This window comes from Helicoverpa zea, chromosome 29 (assembly GCF_022581195.2).
Source record: "Helicoverpa zea isolate HzStark_Cry1AcR chromosome 29, ilHelZeax1.1, whole genome shotgun sequence".
In the NCBI taxonomy this organism is placed as follows: Eukaryota; Metazoa; Arthropoda; class Insecta; order Lepidoptera; family Noctuidae; genus Helicoverpa; species Helicoverpa zea.
The window spans coordinates 6,918,580-6,940,467 of NC_061480.1; the positions used below are offsets into that span (position 1 = coordinate 6,918,580).

At 44.9% G+C, this 21,888-nt stretch overlaps 3 protein-coding genes across 3 annotated transcripts; 2 read left to right on the forward strand and 1 right to left on the reverse strand.

The window, feature by feature from the left end:
• Window positions 1–1,548: 1,548 nt before the first annotated feature.
• LOC124643937 lies at window positions 1,549–7,224 on the forward strand. Its single transcript, XM_047183057.1, has one exon. It carries the CDS (start codon window positions 1,549–1,551, stop codon window positions 7,222–7,224), a length of 5,676 nt encoding a protein of 1,891 aa, XP_047039013.1.
• A 3,208-nt stretch (window positions 7,225–10,432) lies between these two features.
• On the forward strand, window positions 10,433–13,454 carry LOC124643938. Its single transcript, XM_047183058.1, has 3 exons — window positions 10,433–11,349; window positions 11,531–11,747; window positions 12,725–13,454. The coding sequence occupies exons 1-3, from the start codon at window positions 11,155–11,157 to the stop codon at window positions 13,426–13,428; spliced, it is 1,116 nt and encodes a 371-aa protein (XP_047039014.1). The 5' UTR covers window positions 10,433–11,154; the 3' UTR covers window positions 13,429–13,454.
• LOC124644015 (protein ALP1-like) lies at window positions 11,749–21,659 on the reverse strand. The gene is made up of 3 exons (XM_047183193.1): window positions 21,231–21,659; window positions 18,642–20,183; window positions 11,749–12,669 (listed from the first exon to the last, which is right to left on the reverse strand). The coding sequence occupies exons 1-2, from the start codon at window positions 21,503–21,505 to the stop codon at window positions 19,277–19,279; spliced, it is 1,182 nt and encodes a 393-aa protein (XP_047039149.1). The 5' UTR covers window positions 21,506–21,659; the 3' UTR covers window positions 11,749–12,669; window positions 18,642–19,276.
• Window positions 21,660–21,888: the final 229 nt, after the last annotated feature.

Here is a 21,888-nt window from a genome sequence, read left to right on the forward strand (position 1 = left end):
CTTCTAAAGTCTATGGATTAAAAAAAGTTCCGCCAGGACAACGTTTGCCAACGTTCGCCCAGCGGAATCTGTTTTTGGTGAATTTCTCCACAATGGCTGCATACACAAATTTGTATTTACCATACACAATTATAGGACGTCTTACACTAATTATCTGCATAATTAAAATCTTTAAATTCAACAACATTCCGCCACAAAATACATAGGTACAGAAGTCAATCTACATATAAAGCGCGTTCGAGTCACGCAGACATAGGTGTCTATGTGTGCGTGTTCACAGACGCGCTGTCTCAAAACAACTCAAAACAGTGCGAGCGGGGTTGCCGTTTTCTTGAGATACGCGCGTCACACACAAGGTAGATAAATGTGCACGCGTTTTGATACCTACCTAACTGTAATTTGACTGTAATATTTTTAATTTTAATAACAAAAGAAAAAGTAATAATGGAGTAACAAAAAAAGTCGTATTATATGTAATTGTTCAGTGGACGGTTGTTTTAATACAACAATAAAAAGTGAACTGTCGTTTTTTAGCCTGCCGTATTACCTATAGTATGGACCTACTTATTTTCTCATATTTCGATGGTTCTTTTAATAAACGCAGTAGGTAGGTACAGTTAGGTGGGTAGGTAAGCGCCCTGGCGCCCTCTGGCCCAATGCCGTAATAAGTTTTGCTAGTGTCGGCCCAGGCGAACCGCCCAACCTACCCTCAAAGATTATTACTAAGTAGTAGGAGTTGATAATTCATGGCGAGAGTATGTTGTAAGGTAGACGAAATAAAACTCGCAAATCAAGGTTTCTGTAGGTAGAAGCAAGCTTAGATCAGGGACTGTACCACCAACCCATTACATACAAAAATATTTTTTTCGCAAGTAAAGAGTAGGGTAAGTATATTATGTATGAATAACAAAATTGTAAATTGCGGTTTCTGAAAAAGTTCGGTATCTCGTTCAAACGAATTTCCGTTGAAAGTGTTTATTAACCTCTTGTATGCCACATTAAATATTTTATTATTATTGGTTTATATTTCATTTTTCCTGTTTTATTCTCAACAATAAATCAAATAATTAGATACCTACGAGTACCACTACCACGTTAGTTTTATGCGCATAAAAAGTTGACAACCCTAGCGCGACCGCCGAGTTTAGGCATGAAAAGTGAAGTACATACATGAGATTGACTTCTGTACCTATGTATTTTGTGATTCCGCTGCGCGAACGCACACTCAATAAAAGGCGGGCCGCGGCGCCCACACAGTCAGTCATCATCGAGCCTCCGTTGAAGCAACACGACGCGTCCGGACTGTTGGAACCAAGAAATGCTCGTGTTTTATTCCTGAAATCCTGATCCCGAGAAGGCGTATCTGTGTGACTTCGTGTCAAGTTCTTCAGCGCACAGGCAGGGTGCGCGGGGTGCGGCGTAACCGGCGCTTTAACATCTTCTTCACGTCGCATCAACTGGGGAGACTGTCCCCGCCGCCGACTACTATCTTCGGGTGGCGATAACAGCTGGTCCTTCGAGCCGGATCCTGCAATCGAAGAACTTAACATGCCAGTTACCAGGTCGCAAAAGAGCGTGCCGGTGCGGCCGCCGACGCGTCAGGATGAAGAAGCACCCTCATCGGCCACGGGGGGAGCGACGTCGGAAGAGGCGTCGTCCGCGACGGCGTCCACCGGTACAACGGGAACGGAAGAAACATCAGCGACAACGTTGACGGAGACTACGACCACCACGGATACGACTGTGACAACGGCAGCGTCGCGTCAGAAAAAAGCGACTGCCAAGAAGGCGCCACACCAAACGCCGGAAGTCTGGGAGGAAGAGGCCACCTCGAAGAAGCCGGCGGGCGCAGGTCGTCGGCCAAGAAGCGTCAAGTCAACGAGTTCAGCAGCAAGGCGCCGCGAACTAGAAGCAAGGGAAGAACTCGCGCGTCTGGAGCTGGAAGCTGCCCAGGCGGCGACTAAACTAGCCCGCGTGCGCCTAGAACTCGCACAGTGTGAAGATGACGACTCAGATTTGGAAGTAGACAACGAAGAGAAGACCGCCCAGGTCCAGGATTGGATCCAGACCTCAGTCCTTAAGGACGGCGCCAGAGAAGAGGCGCGGCGGAAAAGCCCGGAACGACCGGCCAAGAAGGTGCAGCAAGTCACGGCCAAGGAAGAGGCCGCATCGGGAAGCGCGTCGATGGAGGTGCAGACGCTCGCCGCCGCCCTAAGGGACGCCTTCGGGAGGAGCGGCGCAGCAACGGCACCGCCAAAGTATCTTCACGAACTACCGATGTTCGACGGCAGCAGCAGCGAGTGGACGGCCTTCCGGGTTGTCTACGAAGATACGGCGCCCCTATTCAACGAGGCACAGAATATGGCGCGCCTACGACGCGCTATACGAGGGGCAGCCCGGGACTCCATCAAGAGTCTACTGTACTCCGAGGCGGCACCAGGTGACGTCATCCTCGCGCTCAAGAGGAGATTCGGCCGCCCGGAGGCGCTGGTGCTCGCGGAGTTAGAAAAAGTGCGTGCGTTACAACGAATTAGTGATAACCCGCGGGACATATGTGTGTTTGCGAGCCAAGTAAACAATAGTGTTGCGGCAATAAAAGGTCTGAAAAGGCCACAGTATTTGTGCTCGCCCGAAATGGTAAAACAGATTGTTGACAAGTTGCCCACAGTGTTAAAGTTTCGATGGTACGATTACCATGAAGGTGCGGACTGCAGTGAACTTTCCGACTTGACAATGATCAGTGAGTTCTTGAACAAAGAAGCGGACAAGTGCGGTGCGTTCGCCAATAGTGAAAATGTCAGTGTTCGCCGAGTGCAACGACAGTGCACAAACCACATGGATTGCAGTGATAACCGAGTGCAACGTCAGTGCACAAACCACATGGATTGCAGTGATAACAGGAACACGAAAAGGAACCAGGTATGTCCACTTTGCAATAACACTGATAATGATCACGCGCTGCACGAGTGTCGCAACTTTCTAAAGATGTCGGTCGATGACCGCTGGGAAGCTGTCAAAAAGTCGAACATATGTTTCAAGTGTCTGAAAGACAGACATAGAAAAAGCTCATGCAGGAAGCCGCCGTGTCGAATATGTAAACGTTGGCATCACAAGTTACTTCACAGTGATAATAAAGGTGCGCACGACGAGAAAGTCAAGGAAATTTCAACTAACGTGGTCGCACCTGTGCACACTATGTGCACTACACGCGCATATTTAAAGATGATTCCGGTTGAAATATATGGGCGCACGGGTTCTAAAAAGATAATGGCTTTATTAGATGAAGGCTCTACCGTCTCACTGTTAGATGCCGAGGTGGCGACAGAGATAGGCGCTAACGGCGAAAAGGAGGAATTATTAATAGAAACAGTAGGCGGTCGATTAATAAGGCATTTAGAATCTGAAAAATTAAATGTTAAAATTCGAGGCGTTCACCAAAATACGAAACGACTTCTAGAGCGCGTTAGAACCATGGATAATTTAAAGCTGGCGCCGCAGTATATTGATAAAAATAGAATTAGTGCATGTAAACATTTGAGCAAACTTGTACATGAATTATGTTATACACCCGAGTCACCACGGCTCCTAATTGGCCAAGACAATTGGCACCTCATAGTAACTCGAGAGGTCAGGCGAGGTCAGCCGGGTGAACCAGTGGCGTCGCGTACTAACCTAGGCTGGGTGCTACACGGAACCGACGCGGGCGCAGCACGCCCGGTAAACTTCATTAACACGATATCACATTTAGTTAATAAAGATGAAGAAATGCACGAGACAATTAAACGTCACTTCGATATAGAATCATTAGGCGTGACGCCTAGGCGGCCGTCCACAGATATAGAGGCACAGGCCACTGACATATTGGAAAGTACGTGCACAAGACTAGAAGACGGGCGGTTTGAGGCCGGCCTATTGTGGAAACGCGACGTCAAGTGTATGCCGGAAAGTTACGCATCTGCTTTTAATAGATTGAAAAATGTAGAGCGCAAACTAGATAAAGATAGTCATTTAAAGAAAGAATACTCTGCTCAAATCGACCACCTCATAACAAACGGTTACGCAGAAAAGGCGCCGACATGCGCTGATGAGATAAAAAATGATAAGCAGTGGTACTTACCTCATTTCGCGGTGACGCACCCGGTAAAAAAGAAAATAAGAATAGTTTTCGACGCAGCCGCCAGGTCGCGTGGCGTTAGCCTAAATGATGCATTGTTGCCGGGCCCGGACTTATTAAAATCGCTATTCGGTGTTTTATTGAAATTCAGACGCGGACCGTACGCTGTCGCAGCCGATATTAAGGAAATGTTTTTACAAATAAAAATAAGGGAAAAGGACCGCGACAGTCTACGCTTCTTATGGCGAGGCGACAATAGAGAGGTAACGCCCACTCAATATAGAATGACTTCGGTCATATTTGGGGCGACGTCGTCGCCAAGCACAGCGATATATGTGAAAAACAAAAACGCATTAGAACACGCTACAGAATACCCCGCCGCGGCTGAGGCAATAATAAACAATCATTATATGGACGACTATTTGCACAGTTTTCATTCAGAAACAGAGTTCATAAGTGTGACGTCGCAAGTAAATATGATACACAAGAAGGCTTGTTTTGAATTGCGTGGGTGGGCGTCTAATAAACCGGGGCTCCTGCATGAGTTAATCGACACGAACAGCGCTGTAAAAACGGAAGTGGACCTGGGTGAGAAGGAAGAGAAGACGCTGGGTCTGCGCTGGTTTACAACTTCAGACAAATTAGGTTTCAGGGCTAACCTGCGCAACACACCGCAGGACATAGCGTCGGGCATACGCACGCCCACTAAGAGAGAGGTAACCAGCGCAGTAATGTCGACTTTTGACCCATTAGGATTAGCGTCTCCTGTTTTAATACAGGGAAAAAAACTACTACAAGACATATGGCGCAGCGGAGTGTCATGGGACCAGCAGATCGAGAATCGAGAGGACGTTGCCTGGAGAAAGTACCTGCAAGACGTGAAGGTTCTACAGGACTTACAGATTCCTAGGTGCCTGGCGCCACACTGCACAGAAGGGGAGCTGCATACGTTCACAGATGCAAGTGAGCAGGCGTATGCAGCTGCAGTGTATTGGCGGACCAGTACTGCAGACGGCAGAAACCACACGCGGCTGGTGGCAGCTAAAGTCAGAGTCACACCGTTGAAACCCGTGTCGGTACCGAGACTAGAACTGCAGGCGGCACTACTTGGGAGCAGGTTGGCGCGCTCGGTAGAAGAGGAACTAGATTTGCAAGTCGAGCGAAAGGTCTACTGGACAGACTCCAGCGTTGTATTGTCGTGGATAAAGACGGACCCGCGGACGTTTAAGATGTTCGTTGCTCATCGGCTGGCCGAAATTGAAGAATCAACGCGCCCACAAGAATGGCGCTGGGTGCCGACCGCACTTAACCCCGCCGACGACGCGACGCGCGACGTCCCCGAACACTTCAATGCTAATCACCGTTGGTTCACAGGTCCCGACTTCCTTACCTATAGCGAGGACAAATGGCCGGCCAGGCGGTCATTTAAGACCGAGCCGACCGGCGAAGAGAGAGCAGTCGACGCGGTAGCAACGGTGCAGAGCGTCGTGCACACAACACCCGACCCGGCGCGCTTCAGCGCCTGGACGCGCTTGCTGCGCGCGACAGCGCGCGTGCTGCAATTCACGCAACTGTGCCGACGACGCGTGCATGTGCACGCCTGCCACGAACCCGCCTGGCGCAAGGCGGGCCCGAAGCGGGCGCCTACCCGGGCGCCACCCACCGCACAGGCGCCTAGCACGCGCTTTGTGCCACTCGACGCAGAGCTGCTACTGCTGGCGCGCAGCCAGCACGACAGCTTCGCAGACGACCTGCGCAACCTCCGGCTGCAGCATCAGCTGGAGCGAGGCAGCCAGCTGCGTCGCCTTGACGTGGTGCTCGAGGACGGCGTCATCAAGCTGCGCGGCCGCATCGACGCTGTGCAAGGCGTCAGCCTTGCATACAGGCGTCCACTGGTGCTCGACGGGCGCCACCAGGTGGCGCGCCTCATCGTGGCGCATTACCATCACCGGTTCAATCACGCGAATCACGCCACGGTGATGAACGAGCTAAGGCAACACTACTGGATCCTCGGGCTACGGGCAGCGCTGCGTGCTGTGCAGCACCACTGCCAGTGGTGCAAGCTGCGGAGAGCGCAGCCACACGCGCTACCAACGGGCAACCTACCTGCGGAGAGGCTGGCGCATGGGTGCCAACCTTTCACGTGCACCGGCGTCGATTACTTCGGCCCCATGGTGATCACCGTGGGCCGACGCACCGAAAAACGATGGGGCGCACTCTTCACGTGCCTCACCACAAGGGCCGTGCACATGGAGCTGGTGTCATCGCTGTCAACAGACAGCATGATCCTGGCGTTGCGACGCTTCGCGGCGCGACGCGGCATGCCCCGCGTTATCTATAGTGATAACGGCACCAACTTCGTGGGGGCCAACAAGGAGCTGCAAGACACGATGGCTGCACTGCAGCCTGACATCACCGACGAGGCCGCCAAGCTGGGTCTACAATGGAAATTCATCCCACCTGGCGCTCCTCACATGGGGGGAGCATGGGAGCGTTTAGTGCGCTCGATCAAGGCAGCGCTAGACGCCACGCTGAAGGAACGACATCCCAAAGAGGAGGTCCTACTTACCCTTCTCTTGGAAGCAGAGCACGTCGTCAATTCGCGGCCACTCACTCACTTGGCCGCGGATTGGCAAGAAGAGGCGCTGACGCCAAACCATTTCCTCATCGGGCGCTCTTGTGGTGGAGCACGCATCGGGAGCTTCACAGACAGCGAGCTAGTGGGACGCCACACCTGGCGTACTACGCAACGCCTTGCCGACCACTTTTGGCAAAGGTGGTTGCGGGAGTACCTACCCACGCTACTACCGAGGAAGATCAGCGGGAGAGCCTGCGCTACAGATCTGCGCGTGGGCGACGTAGTGCTCATTGTCGACGGCACTCTTCCACGGTGCACTTGGCCGCGCGGCAAGGTCGCGGCCGTGTATCCTGGTCCAGACGGCAGAACGCGCATCGTGGACGTGACAACCAAGGGCGGCGTGCTACGACGGCCTGCTACGCGTCTGGTGGTGCTGGTGGAGGCGCCGGGAGAGTCGCCGAGCCAGGAGGACGGTGCTACGCACGAGGGGGAGACTGTCGGCGACGGACTACGCGCGGCGAGCGAAACATAGACCCTCGGACACGGGGGTCTCAAGTAGTGGCAGGCAGAGCCATCCACAGTTAGGCGCGCACCGGTCTCCTTCCTTGAATTGTAAATATTTCGTAACTTTAAGTGTCTTGTTTACTTGTTTTATGTAGTAATGTTATGTTTAGATTAAGATAAGATGTTATTATTTAATTATTATGTGCCATGTTTTACTGTGATTTATGTACGTATAAGTGTTATGTTGTTTAACCCGTATCATCCCAGTGATCCATTATTGGATCGGTTAGTTTAATATTTTTTTTACTAAAATTTCGTGAACGCAGCCATTTTTTTTGTCTATGGTGGCAGCACTGACAGTTCTTGCCGCCATATTCACTTGTCAGATCCTCGGTGGGCCGCGAAATTTGTGTTTTGTTACGCACTGAATTTTTTGGAAATTGTGAAAAAATGTCTCATCGCCGAATGTAAGTATTTCTTGTTTTTTTTTTAGATAATTTATAATTATTGTATCGTATTTATATCGGCTAGGAGTTGAGTTATCATATTGCAAGACAGTGAAATGCACATTTAGCTTATTTACATTTATTTTTTACTTTTATACGTACCGATCCAATAATGGATCAGTAGGATAATATGGATATGGAACATTTTATGTAGTGACATAATTGTTATTTTTGAATTTTGCGTTTATTTTGTTTTAGATTGTCGGTAAATGACATAATATCGCATCTTGAAGACAACGATGACGTATTGTCAGCAGATATTTACATAACACCCCCAGATAATTACGACAAAAGTGATGAAGACAGTGGAGATGAGGAGTCTTCGAACATAAATCACCTGTCCAGGCAGCAGCTCTTAGCACAGGCTGAGTTTAGGGCTACTGTATCTTCACAGTCTAATTTAGATATTATAGAAAGCGTATCAAATGAAGTTTCTATAGATAATAATACACACGGCGACTTATCAGTACAACCACCGGCAAAGAAAAAAAAATGTCCAGCTACCCGAAAGTGGAGGAAAGTAGATATTCCAGTGAAGACAGAGAAAACATCAGAGCCACCACATTTCTTAGAACACCTAGATACTCCTGTTCACTTTTTTGAACTTTTTTTTGACGAAGACGTTTTTGAATTGATTCGCTCTGAAACCGAAAAAAATGCTATTCAAAAAGGTTACCACAATTTCAAAGTTACAACTGAGGAAATAAAACGATTTATAGGGATTCTCTTGCTGTCTGGTTACAACAGTGTTGCTAGATATCGTATGTACTGGGAGCAAAGTGTTGATTGTAATTTTCAAGGTGTGGCAGCTGCTATGCCTAGGAACAGATTTGAAGAACTATTACGATTCTTTCACGTCGCCGATAATAATAACTTAGCTCCACAGGACAAGTTCGCGAAGGTTCGTCCTCTCTGGAATCTACTCAATAAGAGATGGGTAAAATATTATCCCGGTGACAGGAATCTAAGCATTGATGAATCCATGATTCCATATTTCGGGAAACATGGGACGAAGCAACATATTCATGGTAAACCCATTCGGTTCGGTTATAAGAATTGGTCTATATGTACTCGTCTTGGATATTTGATATATGGAGAGCTTTATCAAGGGGCAAGCACAGGAAATACCCACCCAGAACTTGGTGTAGGTGCTTCTGTTGTTTTAGACCTCATATCCAAATTGCCGCCCGGTACTTACAGCTTTTATATGGACAACTATTTTACATCTTTACCCTTGTTGGATGAAATAAAAACATTAGGACACGATGCGACGGGAACGGTTAGGGCAAATAGGGTAGAAAAGGCACCCTTGAAAGAAGCGAAAGATATGAAGAAAATGAGCAGAGGGTCTTTTGACCAGTGTACAGATACTCTGACGAACATCACCCTCGTACGTTACAATGACAACAATATTGTTACCGTTGCCTCAACCGAATGTGGTGTGGAGCCTTTAGCTAAGGTAAAACGTTACTGTGACAAGCAGAAGAAAGACGTCGACCAACCTCGCTGCATCGTCAACTATAACAAATATATGGGCGGTGTCGACCGTTTGGATCAAAATGTGGGATGCTATCGTATTTCTATACGCCTGAAGAGGTGGTACTGGCAGCTACTTATGTTTCCTATAAATGTATGTATGAATAATGCTTTTCAGTTATATAAATTATCGCCAGCTTCACAAAACAATCAGCATGACTATTTGTCATTTACAAGACATGTTGTAACAACATATCTTCAGACTTTTCCTGAAAATTCTTCTTCAGTAAAGAAGCCTATTCCAAGATCATCTCTAGCAATCATAAAACGAGTTCCAGTTGATATTAGGTTAGATGGAAAGGCACACCATATTATCAAAAGTGATAAACAAAACCGTTGTGGTTTATGTCATAAAAACACGACAATGAAATGTGGCAAATGCAACGTCGCCCTACACCAAAAGTGTTCTCCTGCGTTTCATACGAAATAAAATTGTAATACTAAATGTTATACTACATGTTATATAAAATACTAAAAATACTAAAATTATATACTAAAAATAAATAAGATTATTCATAAATATCTTTCATTATTTACAGCAATCTTCCTAAAAAGCACACAATACCAACAATAAAATACAGTGGCATATTCTCCTACTGTTCCATTTTTGGATCGGTACTGTAACTGAAATACCGGAAATCGAAATTTTTTTTTTGTTGCATATTATCGATAATTAGGCTACTAACAAATGATTCTGAAAGTTTCGCTTCAATCAGATGAGTTTTGAGGACTTGGGAAGATACGGGTTAAGTTTAATGTGTACCTTAACAATAAGTTAAGATGTCTTAGGGTGCGTCCACATCTGGCGAATGCGCCGCGAATGCGCAGCACGCGAGCCGATCGCGAGCTGTTCGCGAGCTGCGCGCGTGCATTTTTGTTCGTGCGCCGCTTCTGCGCCGCCCGCGCGCAGCTCGCGCGCGACCTAAGCGCCGCACGCGAGCGGCGCGCAGGCGGCGCGCGACGTCTGCCATCTTCGATAGTACTGAGCCAATATACGGAACTGTAAGGGCGAGAACTGATTGCGCGCAGATCGCGCGCCGCTCGCGCGCTCTATACGAGCCTTGCGTGAGTTGCGCTAAAGAGGCGCACCGAACTATTGCAGTGACTGCACGCGCGCAGCTCGCGGACAGCTCGCGATCGGCTCGCGTGCTGCGCATTCGCGGCGCATTCGCCAGATGTGGACGCACCCTTATATTTGTAAGTAATGTTGGAAAATAAACATATTATATTGGGGTGGTTTTATTTAGTCAATATTTAGGATACCTAGAACTAAGTCGCCTGCAGCATGCTTTGAAGGGCCTCGCCCCGCTGCTGCTAGTGGTGAAAAGGCGGCTTAGTTACAGGAATAGGCGACCTGCTCTTCACCATGGGACGTGATGAGCAGGGTTAGGGAATCCGGTGAGTGCCACCACCCTAGGGTAAAACGCCGAGGGGTGTCAGCGCCAGAGAGCCAGGACACAACCTCGTGACCATGAATGGGTCAAAGGGTGGTTGGTACATACGGATCACAGCCATGTGCTAAGTCTCCAAGGCCAAAGGTTAGGATCACCACTTTGGCTTCCTAGATTAGGTCTAGCCTAGAAAATGGTGATCCTACTAAGAGACTTAGGCCCGGTTCCCACTACGCCGGACCGGCAGATCTGCCGCGCCGGTAAATCTGCCGGAAGGGCTAGTGGCTGTACAATTTATATGAAGCTATTCACATTATCCCGGGTCCGGCATTTTTGCCGAGCCCGGCATTTTTACCGAGCGTTTTGTCACTACGAATTGCCGGCAGAACGACCGGGCCCGGAGTAATGTGAACGAGTTTGTGCCGGTATCTGTCCCCCGCTCGCCCCGCTCGTGCTCCCCTCGCCCCGCCCGTGTTCCACTCACGTCATTCGGCTCGCATTTTCTGGTAAAAGTAGACGTTTAGCATGGATATTCAAGCAGAAACTTTAATTACGCTTGTCCAAGAGAGACCTGTTCTGTGGGATAAGACCGAAGACGTCTATAAAGACAAAAACGTAGAGCCCCCGCACACTGGCCACTTAGTGGCGGCCACGCTTCAGCCACTAGTGGCCGCCACAACCTGCGGACGCGTTTCTTCATACATTTTATATAGAATCGGCGCACACTGAGCGCTTGAGTGGCCGCGTCCGAGCCACAAGCTGCGAGAGTCGAGCGCGCTCGCTACTTGTGGCTGCGTTTTGTCGTTCGACTCGTGCGCATACACGGCCACAGTTGCCGGCTTCTTCCCACCCCTGCGCGCCGCTCCCCAATCCCGTCTCCCGGGTCTAGTCTTGTTGTAAGCTGCGTACTGAATGCACGTGCATGATGTCCACGGATCCGATTCCTCATTTTGATGTAGACGCTTTTATTTCCGATGTCGAAGAGCGACCCGCTATTTGGGATTTAAAGTCAGATTTGTATAGCGACAGGGGTAAGAAAACTGAAGCTTGGGAGGAATTGTGCCTAAAATTTATTCCAAATTTTAGTGAAAAAAATGTAGCGGAAAAAAACAAAGCAGGTAAGTTTTTGGACAATTTTATTTTACATTATTATTATATATTTATTATATTTTATTATTTTGCCAAGGTACAGCTCCCTCGTTGCTAATAAAATAATCTTTCAATATATCTCTGGTGTTTAATGAACGACGAGATTGCACGTGGGCGTTATCGATATCGTGAAGTCCTGGTACAGTCAATGTATGATGGAAATTAAATCCATCTCTCTGACGAACAAAGTTGTGTAGTATACAACAGGCCTTCACGATGTCTTCGGCGAAATCTATTGACACATTCAATGGTCGATGTAGTATTCTCCACTTATTCACTAATATCCCAAAGGCACACTCGATATGACGCCTGGCTCGAGAAAGCCTATAGTTGAAAATTCTTTTTTCAATATTCAAGTGTTTTCCTGAATAAGGTCTCAACATGTGTTCTGCAAGACCAAAAGCTTCATCACCAACAAAACAGTAGTTTACAGGACCAGAACTACTAGAAATTGCTTTTGGTGCAGGTAAATTCAGGGATTGGTCTTTCAATTTTTTGAATAATTTCGATTCTTTGTAGATAGTCGAATCTGAAGCTTTCCCATAAGAGCCGACATCAATAAATGTGAACTTATAATTCACGTCACAGATAGCTAGAAGTACGATGGAAAAATAGTGTTTATAATTATAATATAAGGATCCGCTATCTTGAGGCTTAATAATCCTTATATGTTTTCCATCAATTGCACCACAGCAATTTGGAAAGTTAGCATATTCTTCAAACCCCTTAGCTATTTTACTCCACATCTCTTCAGTTGGTTGTGGTACGCAGATATCTTGAAGTGATGCATAGATCAATTTACATGTTTCTTTTACAATCAATCTCGCAGTTGACGCACCACATCGATATACTAATTCAAAATCACCAAATGAACAACCAGTAGCAAGGTACCTGCAACAAAAAGAACAGATTAGAAACCTTTGATTATGTTATTTTTATGTTTCAGCATCCCAGTTGCAGCGAAAATGGAAAAGCCTTCGTGACTGTTTCAAAAGAGAACACTCTAAACAAATGAGCGTTAAAAGTGGATCTGCATCATCGAGTCGCAAGCCGTATATATATTATCAACAACTATCTTTTTTAAAAAACTTGGCTGACACACGACGTGATCCCAGCCCATTACCGAACGAGGTACACGATGCGACTGAGAGAAAAAGGCCAAAAAAGAACAAGACAAATAATGAAGACATTCAAGCAGAAACTGATATACTTGTTAGTATTTCAGAACAATTACAATCTCGTCATTCTAACAAGCATGAAGAAGACGCTGACCATAACTTTGCTTTGTCCTTGGTCCCGCACTTTAAACAAATACCCAATGAATTTAAATTGGATGCTCAAACCGATGTATTGATGGTACTAAAAAAATATAAACAGTATATGCGAACATCACAGAATCAACAACATGGATATTTCACATCATCATTTCAGGAACCACGCTCATACCATACTATGCAACCATCTACTTCGGGTTATCAACCGACTCCGCGTCCATCTGCTTTGGGATATCAATCGGCTTCGCGTCCACCTTCTATGGGATATCAATCAAATTTTGAGCATGACTTTTCCGTTAGCTCGCCATCTGCATCTGATAATACTATGAATTCTGTTTTGTCAGATGATATAAATGAACATCTTTTTGACAACTGACTATGTATGTGTATTTGTTATAAAAACTGTATGTGGGAATGAATGTCGAGTGGAATGGAACGTGACAGAATATGAGGGAGGCGTGAGCGAGTGAGCGAAGGAGTGAGAGAGAGGGACTGAATGAACGGTGTTAGAGGCAACCACGCGGTACTGAGTGTAACGAACGAGCCAAAGTTGTTGAAATAAAAGTTGTAATAAGTGTTTAAAACGGGATTTTATTTCAAAGTCATCGATCCCCGGCACGAAGAGAGCTACAGATTTTGGGGGCTCGTCCGGGATCGATCAACGACGAATTTCCACGAAGTTTTCTACGACGCACCGGCCGGCGCGACGCGGCGGCCATTAAATTTGAATTACGAAGTTACGGAGCACGATGGAATCGAAATCAACGACGATTACGACTGCAGCGGCGCCGGTGGCGTTCGGGCTCACAGAGGGGCTCATCGAGAAGTTCAGCGGAGACGACAAATCTTACTCGTCGAGTAAGTGGGCTCAAGACATCGAGGATAACGCTGAGATATTTCAGTGGACGCCGCAACAAACTTTGATCGTGGCTCGCCGGTCACTCACCGGGACGGCTGAGCTATGGTTAAAATCCGAGAAGGCATTCAAAACCTACGGCGATCTCAAGGCTGCGCTTGTGAAGGAATTTCCAGACACCGCGAACGTCAAGGAAATGCACGAGCTAATGGCGGCACGCAAGAAATTAAAAGGCGAGACGTATTATCAGTACATGTTGCATATGAAAGAGCTAGCGCGGCGTGCGAAATTTCCCGACTACATCGCGATACAGTACATCGTGGATGGCATCGACGATTACGAGAGCAATAAGGTGATTCTGTACGGCGTGACCACGTTTCCAGCATTGAAGGAAAAGCTGGCTTTCTATGAGAAAATGAAGTCCAAAACCAGGGAGCGAGAAAAGAGAACCGAGAGGTTAAAAGGTCATGCGAGGTCGGCGGAGGCGTCCTCGGCAGCATCGGGATCGGCGAGGCGGTGCTATAGCTGTGGTGACATGGGACATGAAGCGGGTGTGTGTAAAAACGGATTGAAGTGTTTTGGGTGTAATCAGTTCGGTCACATTCGTAACCAGTGTCCCGTAAATCCGATGAGATCTACGGCTACAGCATCGGCATCGGGTCATTCAGGCGCCAAGATGGCGGGCGCAGGCGGCAGCGGCGCTCACGGCGGCCGAGGAGGCGGGGCTTCCGGTTCCGGGGAGGCCGGAAAGTTGGGACCCAAGCGACCCGCGGCTATGTTCGGAACGGTGAACGAAGTAAGCGGAAACGAGGCTGTCCGCGCGGTCATAGACAATGAAACGTCACTGACATTGACAGATGTCAACACTGTAAATGTGACAGCTACGAGTTACGAAGATCGAAACGTTAACATCACGCATGTAAACAAATGTGTTCGGAAGCCGGTAAAAGACATTAAAATTAATAATACAGTTTTAAATGCTCTCGTAGATTCAGGTAGTGATGTGAACCTATTATCTTTGTTGTATTTACCTATGTTGAACGCCGAAGTGGCGAGTGAAACGTTAACGATGTCTGGATTAGGCCGTAGTGAAATACAATCAAGGGGCAGCGTCTCTGTTGGACTTGAGATTGATAATCAGTGTTTTAATGGTGTAGTTTTTCATTTAGTTCCACCAGAGGTGATGCCCTACGACGTAATAATAGGTCAAGAGTTCCTGGGTCGTGTTACTGTGGTAATGAATGAAGGGGGTATTAGGTTTTTTCCCATTGGTTGTTGTGAATGGGTTGGTCAAATTGATTGTTTTCCAGGATGTGTAGCAGTCAATGTTGATCACATTCAAGATCCAGCAGTAAGGAGTGAGGTTATGCAATGTGTTGAGGAGTATAAGCCATTGTATAAGGAAGAGGCCCCGATCCAACTTCAAATTGTATTGAAGGATGACATCCCAGTGCGACAGCGACCCAGACGACTGTCACTTATGGAGCAACAGGTAGTGGAAGATCAAATCGAGGAATGGCTTGATAAAGGCATCGTGAGGGTGAGTTTCTCAGATTACTCCAGTCCTTTAGTGCTAGTAAAGAAGAAAGATGGTTCGACTAGGGTCTGTGTGGACTATAGGCAGGTCAACAAGAAAATAGTTAAGGATGAATTTCCACTTCCCGTAATCCATGATCTGATTGACAAATTGCAGGAAGCTAAGGTATTCAGTGTACTTGATTTGAAAAGTGGGTTCTTTCATTTGAAGGTCAGCGAGGAGTCTATTAAGTACACATCATTTGTCACTCACCACGGGCAGTTTGAATTTCTCCGTGCCCCGTTTGGTTTGTCCACCTGTCCCAAAACTTTTATGAGATTTGTGAGTATAATCTTTAGAAATTTGATTTCCCAAGGAGTGTTAATCATATTTATCGATGACATTATAATTCCAGCCTTGGATGAAGTTCAGGCTGTATCGAGGTTGAAGCAAGTGCTAGAAGTCGCAGCACATTATGGCTTGGAGATCAATTGGAAAAAGGCGAACCTACTGCAGCGTGAAGTTGAGTACTTGGGCCACAGGGTGAAGGATGGAGAAGTACGGCCGAGTACAGATAAGGTGGATGCAGTCATAAGGTACCCTGAGCCAAGAACCCTCAAGCACTTGCACAGTTTTGTTGGATTGACAAGCTATTTCAGGAAGTACATTGAAAATTATGCTTCTGTGGCGAAGCCATTGACTGATTTATTAAAGAAGAATACAGAGTTCATATTTGAGGATAAGGAAAGAAAAGCTTTTGAGACACTGAAGAATAAATTAGCTAGCGGACCTGTTCTGAAGATTTTCAATCCGAAGTTGAAGACTGAATTGCACACCGATGCCTCAGGTGTAGCATTGGCTGCAATACTCATGCAACACCATCCAGGGTCAGGCTTACACCCAGTACATTACATGAGTAAGAAGACAACTGACATTCAGAGCCGGTACTCAAGCTACGAATTGGAAGCACTAGCCATCATAGAAGGTATCAGGAAGTTCAGGCACTACCTTTATGGTATTCCATTTAAAATAGTCACAGACTGTAAGGCTTTTGAATTAACACTTAAGAAGAAAGACTTGTCAGCCAAGGTAGCCAGGTGGGTCCTCATGCTCAGTGAATATGATTTCGAAGTGGAGCACAGAGCGGGCTCCAGGATGCAGCATGCAGATGCTTTGAGCCGCATACCAACAGTGGCAGTGGTTACTACTCTGCAGGAGAGTTTACGCCAAGCACAAGATCAAGATGATGGCATAAAAGCCATAAAGGAAATTTTGAGAGGAGGAAGTCCATACGACGATTATTGGTTAGAAAATGGTGTGTTGTATAAGACTGAGCAGAAGCTGTTTGTAGTGCCAAGAAGTTTGGAGAAAGAAATTATTAACAGAGTACACAGCAAAGGTCACTTTGGAAAGTCTAAGATGAAAGAGTTACTGAATAAGGAATATTACATTAGAGATGTGGACAAGAAGATGCAGGATTTTTTATTGAGTTGCATTCCTTGCCTACTAGCAACAAGGAAGGAAGGAAAACAGGAAGGATTCTTGAATCCGATAGAGAAAGAAGGTGTTCCATTTGATACCCTGCATTTAGACCATATTGGTCCACTTACAGAGACAAGAAAGCAATACAACTACATACTCACGGTGATAGATGGGTTTACGAAGTTCGTATGGCTGTTTCCCACGAAAACTACTCATCATCAGAGACATTAAGGAAAATTCAGATTCATCAGCAAATATTTGGGAACCCCCGGCGGTTCATAACAGACCGGGGAACGGCATTTACAAGTAATGAGTTTAAGAGTTATTGTGAAGAAGAAAAGATATCTCATGTAAAGATTACTACTGGTGTGCCACGTGGTAATGGCCAAGTGGAGAGAGTACATCGAATACTTATTCCAGTTTTAACAAAACTATGTTTGGAGAATCCTGCAGTATGGTACAAGCATGTAAGCAAAGTGCAGAGGGCACTCAACTCTACTTTCCAGAGAAGCATAAACACAACACCATTTGAACTACTGATGGGAGTAAAAATGAAGGGTAAGGAAGATTTGGAAATTCTACAACTATTACAGGAAGAAAATACACTACAATATGATGAAAATAGAGAGAAGATAAGGCAGCAAGCCAAAGAACAGATTCTAAAGATACAAGAGGAAAATAAAAAACAATATGATAGAAAGAGAAAGGAAAGTTCAAAGTATAAGGAAGGTGATTTAGTGGCGATTAAAAGAACACAGTTCGGTCCAGGGTTGAAGCTGAAACCTAAATACCTAGGCCCTTATAGAGTGGTGAAATGCAAGCGTAAGGATCGCTATGACGTAGAGAAACTTGATAGTTCTGTAGAGGGTCCCCAGCGTTCATCCAGTTCAGCTGACCAAATGAAGAGATGGCCTCAACACGGTGACGCCGAGATGCTGGAGGAGTAGCAGTCACCTTACTCCGCAGGTTATTATTGCAGTTCTTATTTCAGGAGGGGTTAACTTTCGTTCATTATCACAGTGCCATGGCGTAGGGCTATCTGTACCAGAGTATTTACTATGTTATTTTTCTATGTAAAACTAAACATTTTGTTTTCTAAACCTATAAATTGTATTAAGTTCGAAGTAACATTTAAATGTTTTTGCCAATGTAGAGTTGTATGTTTTAAATTCAGAAACAAGATTGTCTTGTAGGAAGTAGTTATGTGTATTAGGTTGTTGTAGAGTATGGTTCCAGTTTATTTTATTTAACTCAATTATGTAGTGGTTATTATGATGTTTTAGTCTAGTTAGTACATAAGATTTGGTGTATGTCTGAGGACAGACATGAGTGCAGGACGGCCGAATGTGGGAATGAATGTCGAGTGGAATGGAACGTGACAGAATATGAGGGAGGCGTGAGCGAGTGAGCGAAGGAGTGAGAGAGAGGGACTGAATGAACGGTGTTAGAGGCAACCACGCGGTACTGAGTGTAACGAACGAGCCAAAGTTGTTGAAATAAAAGTTGTAATAAGTGTTTAAAACGGGATTTTATTTCAAAGTCATCGATCCCCGGCACGAAGAGAGCTACATGTATATCTGCGATATGTAACTTGATTTAGTTTGCGATTTTTCAATTCTCATTAATAAATAATTTCTATTTCAATTTGGCTTTTTTAATTGTTTGTTTTACGTTCTAGAATCCACGTGAGTCGCAAACTAATAGAAGCAAAATGATACGAATGAATGATACTTACCTTAAAGTTATAGCCAGCCTTTCTGTTGGAGAGATGCTTTTTCTCATGCGTGTATCTTGATGTTTGAGGTCATCGTGCAAAACGCTAAGTAATTCATTGAATGAGTTCACGCTCATTCTAAAATACTTGAAGAACTTATCTGGATAACATTTTAACTCTTCGAACAGCAATTTGTGCTGTCCATTTTTATTGCGTGATGTCAGAATTGGATGTACCCAGTGACGCCGATGAATTGGTCGTCGATGGTTCTGAATTCGGCGCCGTTTTCTACGTTTTAGAATAATAAGCAACAATAGCGAAATCAAGAGTGCGTCCATTCTTGGGCAACACACGTCTACCTCTGTCGAGATACTTGCAGCTAGTGTCTGACGCAAGTGGCAGCCACTGGTGGCTTGATGCGGCCACTAGTGGCTGCCACTGGTGGCGGCGTGTAGTGGTCTAGCCGAACTACTGGTGGTCGCGTTTAGTGGCGGCGACTGGTGGCCGTAATGTGCGAGGGCTCTTAAAGTTAGCAGCATGGCGTGAAGTATGTTTAATACTGAAACCAAACTTCGATGAACTGGATGAAAAAGAAAGAAAACAGTACGGTGAGTTTTTAATGTTTTATTGATAAAATGTAAATGCATTGATAAATTTTATTTTATAGCTGCTGCCTGCCACGGAACGGAACCAATATCCGAAACAAAATAATTAGTAAATGATGTCCGTATAGCGTTGGCATTAGGGCCACCTCGACTTGACACATTCCGATTCATGGGTGTCGTTTCTTGTTCTTGTCTATGTTCTATATTTTGGTAACTTTCAAAATTTATACCATCTTTTTCTCTTACAAAATTATGTAAGACTGTACAAGCTTTAATTACTTGAATTGCTGTGTCTACGTTCAGATCTATAGCTCGATGGATTATTCGCCACTTATTTGCCAGAATACCAAAAGCGCACTCAACATACCTTCTTGCTCGACTTAGTCTATAGTTAAAAATCTTTTTATCAGTATTCAAATGTGTACCTCCATATGGACGTAGGAGATTAGGTGTTAAAGCAAAGCCTTCATCGCCAATAAGTATAAACGGTAATTCTTCGTGCAAGTTTTCATGAAGCGGTCTAGGCTTTGGTACATTTAAAGTACCATCATTGATCTTTTGCCAAAATGTACTATCCTTTAATATAGTAGAATCGCATTCCTTGCCATATGAGCCCACACTAATAAAAATAAATCGGTACTCTGAATCGACAACTGCCATTAATACAAAAGAATAATACTCCTTGTAATTAAAGAACATAGAACCACTCTTGGCTGGTTTCAAAATTCTGATATGTTTGCCATCTACTGCTCCAAGACAGTGAGGAAAGTTGGCTTTTCTTTCGAATCCTGAAACGATGTCCTCCCATTCTCTCTCAGTATCAGGCAGCTTAAGGAAATCTGTCTTTAGGTTTTCCCAAATGACGTGGGTCATTTCTTTTATTAGTTTACTTATTGTCGAAACGCCTACTCTGTATGAGTAATGTATTTCTTTGAATGAACATCCTGAAGCTAAATATCTGAAAAAAAAAGTATTTTTTGTTAATACATTATTACTTTATACGTCACCAAGAAACAAATTGTATTGTTTTATGATATTTTTTTATTGATTTCAGGAAAACAGGTTTCAACTAAATGGAATAATATACGAGATTCGTGGCTTAAGACAGTAAAGAAACAAAAAGATGAGTCTAAATCTGGATCTTCGGCCAAAAAGACACGAAATTATTTATATCACGAGCAATTAATGTTTTTGAAAAAAGTCTCCGAACCTTGACCACCACATGAGTCAGTTTCAAAAAAAGCAAGAACCGAGACTGAAGTAGGCATGGAATCAGATTTTCGTTCACCTTTAATTAAAGATAAAAGAAAAATTGATAATAAAGAGGTAAATGACAGGATGGTAAAGTTTTTGGACTCCAGAATAAACCCAGAAAAGGAAAACCATCATCTGTCTTTCTTCAAAGGCATTATACCAATCTTGAACACTTTAACTATCGAAGAGACTTTAGAATTTCAAGCTAGCGTCATGACAATGTTGCAAAAAATTAAAAGTAGGAATAATGAGAGACCAAATTACGGACATTGGCGTGATTCATATAATCAGATGACCGGACCAGATCAGTATTCTGGATACTACACACATAATAGCGTCAATCAACAGGCAACACCTACGCAAGATCAACACCACCCTGGATACTCTACGCAATATAATAGTAGCAATCAACAGGCAACAACATCTATACCATCAACTTCATCTCAGTCATCGAATCCGATTCCAGCTTCGCCATCAGCATCTAGTAATCATTCCATACATTCCCAAGACTCAGATTACTTAGATTTTGAAGGGTTTTAAGTTTGAGTACAAATAAATACATAAATAAGTTATTTGCATTTTTAATTCATAATGATTATCAAATACATACACCCTCCCACACACACACATTATATATATTCACATTCATCAAACAAACATACATAGCAAACATTCATTCATTAATTCAGTCTTAAGTAGGTACCTACGTCAAAACTATTATTACGCAATCTAGTGCATAAAATAATCTTACCTTAGACATATGGCTAATCTTTGTTCTGGGCAAATACATTCTCTGAAACTTGTATCTCGTACTCTTATGTCTAGTCGTCCCAGTAAATCGTCAAAAGTGGTTGCTGTCATTCGAAAATAATTGAAGAACTTTGATTCGTCTCTTCTAAGTTCACCCATTAATGTTTCAAATGTTCCAAGTGAAAATCTTTCCCGTAAAATAGGGTGTACCCAATGTTTTCTTTTATTTTGCCTTCTATTAAGATACCACCACAACACAACAATTTCGTCGTCCATTGTGCGCGCAGGTCCAAATTCAACTGAGGTAAGTACTTGACTGTCTGAATTTCTTCCGGGATCCGATGTAATGTGAACACTCTGTCCGGTGTCCGGTTTCCGGCAGGTCTGCCGGTCCGGCGTAGTGGGAACAGGGCCTTAGCATAGAAAACTAGGTAGGTTCTTATGGGAATAATATATAACGTAATGTATACGTATTAGAAACTAATTATAATTAAAATTGGAATTGTAACTAGAATAAATACATTGTAATATAAGAATTTACCTATGTATGACAAATAAAACCGCCCACAACCGAGCGCTAGTGTTGTTTCAACGCGGGCCCACGACCCGCTCAATAAAAGGCGGGCCGCGGCGCCCACACAGTCAGTCATCATCGAGCC